The sequence below is a fragment of the Xenopus tropicalis genome, chromosome 8, assembly GCF_000004195.4.
Source record: "Xenopus tropicalis strain Nigerian chromosome 8, UCB_Xtro_10.0, whole genome shotgun sequence".
Lineage (NCBI taxonomy): Eukaryota > Metazoa > Chordata > Amphibia > Anura > Pipidae > Xenopus > Xenopus tropicalis.
Genome location: NC_030684.2, coordinates 138830404 through 138836150, shown reverse-complemented (window position 1 = coordinate 138836150; position 5747 = coordinate 138830404). Strand labels below are relative to the sequence as shown.

Sequence of the window (5747 nt, the reverse complement as noted above, 5' to 3'; positions counted from 1 at the left end):
AAATGGGCAGTTATGATGCAGCCACATGGTATGGTCCTTTTGTTTTGGACTTTACAAATATGGCAAATGGTAAGGACAGGGCTGCCCAGCACCCACAGTCAAACCCGTGGTCATGTGAAGACACAAGGAGCACAAGGTGGGAAGGTAAAGACTCTCCATTTACACATAGGGCAACCATTCTCAGCATCAGCTCACAACTTGGTCTAGTAAACAATATTTTTTATTATCAAAATAGAGAATCCAATATACAATATATACATTAAAATATATTCAAGGTTTCTGATACACTTTTTTTTTTTTTAAAAATTGGTTTATCAACTATTAGGAAAGTATTTGTGTGAAAAATGTAAAAAAAATTCTAGGACAGTATCTAGTGCAAAATAAAGTGATAAAGTGGTAGTTGCAGGGTATCTGATCCATTAATAGTTCCAGAAGAGAATCCTTAGACAAATGACCATGTTCAACAAAGTGAATTCCTGACTTCCAGATAAAAGTTCCATACTTGAACCTTCTCCACAAAAATATGAGGTACATGTTTAGGCTCAGGGATCTCTGGAGGCTTCCAATGATGGAGAATGGGTGTTGTGTTTCTTTTTCAACAAGAAGTAACATAGTAACAGAGTAAGTTAGGTTGAAAAAAGACATATGTCCATCACGTTCAACCCTAATGCCTATATATAACCTGCCTAACTGCTAGTTGATCCAGAGGAAGGCAAAAACCCCATCTGAAGCCTCTCTAATTTGCCTCAGAGGGGAAAAAATTCCTTCCTGACTCCAAAATGGCAATGGGACCAAGTCTTTGATTAATATTTCTAGTACGATTCCCTGTCTAGCTGTGCACTATGAATCCTGACGCACCATGTTGTAATTTAATGCCTCAGTGTAGTGTTGAGTTGGGCCCAAACCTTGTTATGATACCAAGTTCCTCTGATAAACTGTAATCCCCAGTGTTATCATTGGGCAGGGCTGTGATGGACCTCCATTTGGCATCTCCTCCAAGTGCTGCCTTTTTACTCTTTATCCACAGTGAGGGTCCCGCTCCATCCAACCTTTCTTCTACATTGCCTTCTATTGTCTCTGCTTGACATTTATACATTTTGTGGCCCGTCCTCTACTGGATCCTGATTAGTCCCATCCGACGCGTGTTGTAATGACACCCCCTCAACATTTTGCTTTTCCTTCCTTCTGCTCTTACCTGAAATCATAATATCATAGTTTTACTTTTAGACAGAGCAGCCCATTATGTGGTCATCCATCAGTTTGAGACTGCTACAGTTGACTAAAGAACAGTTGACTACTAGAAATACTGACCTTTAGTTCTGGTGCAGAGGAGAACCCAGAAAGTAACAGCGATGAACAGCAGTATGAGGGTTGCAGCTAAATAGGGGATCATTTTGCAGCTAAACACCCCGGCATCTGCTCCTGCAACAGAGAAAAACCCACCATTAGCTTGCCGAGAACTGCTTAACACTCAGACATTCCCAAAGTAGGACGGTCATGCTTAGACTTCTATAAGTCAACTCCAAGCATCTTCAAACCTTGGTTAGAAAAAGTAGACAGGTTGGTTGCCCTTGATGTAAAGTGCCCTCTAGTTTTCCCATCTCTAAGATAGCTTGAACAATAGACCGGTATCTTTGGCAATAATGTACTTTTAATTTGAAGAACCTAACAAAAATGGTAACATTCACTATAAAAGAATGTGTGGAACCCTGAAGGCTGAGAAACACCTCACAAGACCACTATCTCTTCGGTCTGAGACAAGTGTCTCCAGAAGACATCCCTGGTGGTAAATCCATGAGGTATATTAGGAGATAACTGTATTTTTCTTCCCATGATGCCTTGGACACCAGGTCCAAAACTGTTCTACTGATCAACTGCCTTGCACTGTATTTACGGTAACAGGTATAGCAGGAACAGAAAGTGTGGGTCGGAATATCTGGTTACCATGCCAGCCCTACTGAACCCTTTCCACAGCCTGTCTCTGTCTCAGGCAGACTCATGTCTTTAAAATATCAACTTGATGTGGTGTAGACTTCTGTATATTAGTTTGTATAATAAAATTAAAAATTTCATGATCAGGTTTGATTATCCAACCAGATCACTTGGAAGCTTCCTGGTGGGTCCAGGGGTGAGTGGCCAAGCAATAAGTCTGGTTGAACCTTGGTCTACTGAGCCTCAAAGTTGGCTTCCCTTTCTCTAAGGAAAACTGGCCATGATAGAACTGTTTCTAAGCCAGACTGTCTGTGACTTCTGTCCAATCACAGCAAACAAGGAACTACAGTACATGGAGATACACAAAGGGATAGAAGAAAGGGGGAAAGGACAAGAGAAAAAGAAAGCAAAATCATAGGGAAAAGGGGAAAGTCAAGAAGACAAGAGAAGCAAGGAGAACAAACAAACAAACCAAGAGACTTGAGAGAAGGTAATGGAGAAAAGAAGGAGAGAAAATGAAGGAAAAAAGACAAAAAGAAAGAAGGAAAGATCCGGCGGTGAGAAATGATGAAGCTTAAATATGTTCATTTGGAGCTGATGCAAAGACACAGTATGGAAGTCCAAGCAAAAGGTCACTAGAGAAGAGAGAGAATACTCCAGAATACCCCAGATCCCCAGTCCAAAAACTCTCTATGATGTAAGTAGAAATATATCATTTTACATGGCAATTACCTGAGTGGAATTTACAGCTGTTCCACGGTACAACTGATGTGTTCCGCCGGCTGACTGGATTGGTGACCGTGCAGGTATACGATATATCCTGGTCTGCCGGAGTCAAAATGACCTTGAGAATGTGGCCTCCATCATACACCAACTCGTTTGAAATCACATGATCACTCTCCATTGAGTCTGCACTCCACGTGTATGTGATGTTGCTTCCATTGGTGGTGACGCAGCTCAAAAACACAGTGCAGTTCTTCCCCTCTTCTTCAGCATTGGATGCAAAAACCTGGACTGTCGGCTGAGCTACTGCCTCTAGAGGAGAGATGTTGGTTAGAGGTTGCCCATCATTTGGCAATGGGATCAACAAAGGAACAATGGTAGTATGGAGGTCTTGGCTTAAGGTGCCCATGCACGGGCCGATTCTAGCTGCCGATATGGGTCCCTTAGACTGATTCGGCAGCTAATCGGCCCGTGTATGGGCACTACCAACAGGCCTGCCCGACCGATATCTGGCCTGAAATCGGGCAGATTAAAAAATCTAGTCGGATCGGGGACCGCATTGGCTCATTGATGCATTCCTGACTTTGTCTATACCCTTCGTTATAATGCGATCATGGCCCCAGGATTAGCTGTAGGTGGGGATATCGGGAGAAGATCGGGAGAAGATCGGGAGAAGATCGGGAGAAGATCCGATGTATGGGCACCTTTACAGTGAGCATTCTACTGGTTGGTATCAACTCCCAGGAAGCCTGGGCATCGGTTGGGACTGGTCCAGATGTGGCTACCCAACTGCTTATGGGATAAGGGGGCAGATACAGGTGAGGAGGGGGCAAGGGGATCTATGCCGTGGGTGGGGGCTAGTGGTGAAAAGTACGACCTAGAAAAAATTTGTCCAACTAGCTGGGGACTGACAAAAGACTTTCACATGAACCTTTGCAGAAAAGTCTATATTGTCACTAGGCAACATCCCTAGTCCCATATACACAGCACTATAATTTCCCTTTTCCATTTGTGATTCTCTTACCATAAACTGTAAGATGAACTTGGTTCTGTCTCATGTGTCCTGTAGTATCGACCAGAAGGCTGGCAAACTGCCCACTGTCCCCCATCTCCAGGGCAGAGATCTCCAGTGTAAAGTTGTTCAAGAGTCGGGCTCTTTCAAAGAACCTGGACTGGTATCTTGTCTCTGTGGTCCCTTGGGTATAGGAAGCCACTATCTCTTCTGTCTGGGACAGGTGTCTCCAGAAGACATCCCTGGTGGTAAATCCATGAGGTATATGGGGGGATAACTGTATCTTACTTCCCATGATGCCTTGGACATGAGAAATTCTATTTTCTGCCTCAAGGATTCCTGTAAGAGAAAGAGATGCACATATGTTATATGTTAGGTTCCAGGGGTACCCAGGGCACAAATAAGCACTCACCCCAAATCCCCCCCTAACTGGCCTTCAGGCTGGGCCCCCTTAGCCCATAACAAGGTTACAGATATATAGAAACATTGGGGTAACAGTCACCCCGCTATAGTTCCAGGGGTACCCAGGGCACAAATAAGCACTCACCCCAAATCCCCCCCCTAACTGGCCTTCAGGCTGGGCCCCCTTAGCCCATAACAAGGTTACAGATATATAGAAACATTGGGGTAACAGTCACCCCGCTATAGTTCCAGGGGTACCCAGGGCACAAATAAGCACTCACCCCAAATCCCCCCCTAACTGGCCTTCAGGCTGGGCCCCCTTAGCCCATAACAAGGTTACAGATATATAGAAACATTGGGGTAACAGTCACCCCGCTATAGTTCCAGGGGTACCCAGGGCACAAATAAGCACCCCCCCAAATCCCCCCCTAACTGGCCTTCAGGCTGGGCCCCCTTAGCCCATAACAAGGTTACAGATATATAGAAACATTGGGGTAACACCCCACTATAGTTCCAGGGGTACCCAGGGCACAAATAAGCACTCACCCCAAATCCCCCCCTAACTGGCCTTCAGGCTGGGCCCCCTTAGCCCATAACAAGGTTACAGATATATAGAAACATTGGGGTAACACCCCACTATAGTTCCAGGGGTACCCAGGGCACAAATAAGCACTCACCCCAAATCCCCCCCTAACTGGCCTTCAGGCTGGGCCCCCTTAGCCCATAACAAGGTTACAGATATATAGAAACATTGGGGTAACAGTCACCCCGCTATAGTTCCAGGGGTACCCAGGGCACAAATAAGCACTCACCCCAAATCCCCCCCTAACTGGCCTTCAGGCTGGGCCCCCTTAGCCCATAACAAGGTTACAGATATATAGAAACATTGGGGTAACAGTCACCCCGCTATAGTTCCAGGGGTACCCAGGGCACAAATAAGCACTCACCCTAAATCCCCCCCTAACTGGCCTTCAGGCTGGGCCCCCTTAGCCCATAACAAGGTTACAGATATATAGAAACATTGGGGTAACAGTCACCCTGCTATAGTTCCAGGGGTACCCAGGGCACAAATAAGCACTCACCCCAAATCCCGCCGTAACTGGCCTTCAGGCTGGGCCCCCTTAGCCCATAACAAGGTTACAGATATATAGAAACATTGGGGTAACACCCCACTATAGTTCCAGGGGTACCCCGGGCAGCAGTATATAAGCATAATGATGAGACAGACACCTACCTGCCTGTAGCAGCACAGTGAGTACACACCATACACAAGCCATACTACTAGGTGTAAGTGCCGGTAGATAGCAGCTGTAGGTTTTGGCTTCTTGCCCCCCGGGGCAGTTCCTCAGCCCAGCAGAGCACAGAGAGAAGTGAATGGAAATACCCCCTACCCTCCCGCCCTGAGCTTATGACCAATGAAGAGGTGTGACATACGAAGGGGAACTCCACTTGTAGCCGTTGCTGAAAAATTCCAGGACTTTTCTTTTGCTTTCAGAAAGGGTAACTGAACTCTTATAAAAGAGGATTCCAACCCACCATCCTGTAGGGCAGGGCGCCAAGTCTATATACCCCCCCCCATAGTAATATAACAATAATGCTGAGATCATACGGCTGCTGCTGCCTGAATTACTTCCTGCTGTTACACTAAAGCCTGTGTCTGTCTAATGTGTCTCCTTCC

The 5747-nt window shown here is 45.8% G+C and overlaps 1 protein-coding gene across 1 annotated transcript; it reads right to left on the bottom strand.

Moving 5' to 3' along the window:
* Positions 1 to 202: 202 nt before the first annotated feature.
* Positions 203 to 5471, bottom strand: slamf8 (SLAM family member 8). Its single transcript, XM_012969868.3, has 5 exons — positions 5304 to 5471; positions 3680 to 4006; positions 2665 to 2967; positions 1312 to 1422; positions 203 to 1195 (listed from the first exon to the last, which is right to left on the bottom strand). The coding sequence occupies exons 1-5, from the start codon at positions 5344 to 5346 to the stop codon at positions 1089 to 1091; spliced, it is 891 nt and encodes a 296-aa protein (XP_012825322.1). The 5' UTR covers positions 5347 to 5471; the 3' UTR covers positions 203 to 1088.
* Positions 5472 to 5747: the final 276 nt, after the last annotated feature.

Bases quoted from the DNA above. Each gene is read 5' to 3' on its own strand.
- slamf8 (XM_012969868.3), bottom strand. From the start codon at position 5,346: ATGGCTTGTGTATGGTGTGTACTCACTGTGCTGCTACAGGCAG. The intron at 4,007-5,303 runs GTAGGTGTCTGT...TTTCTCTTACAG, and splicing joins CACTGTGCTGCTACAGGCAG to GAATCCTTGAGGCAGAAAAT. The intron at 2,968-3,679 runs GTAAGAGAATCA...TCTCTCCTCTAG, and splicing joins AGTTCATCTTACAGTTTATG to AGGCAGTAGCTCAGCCGACA.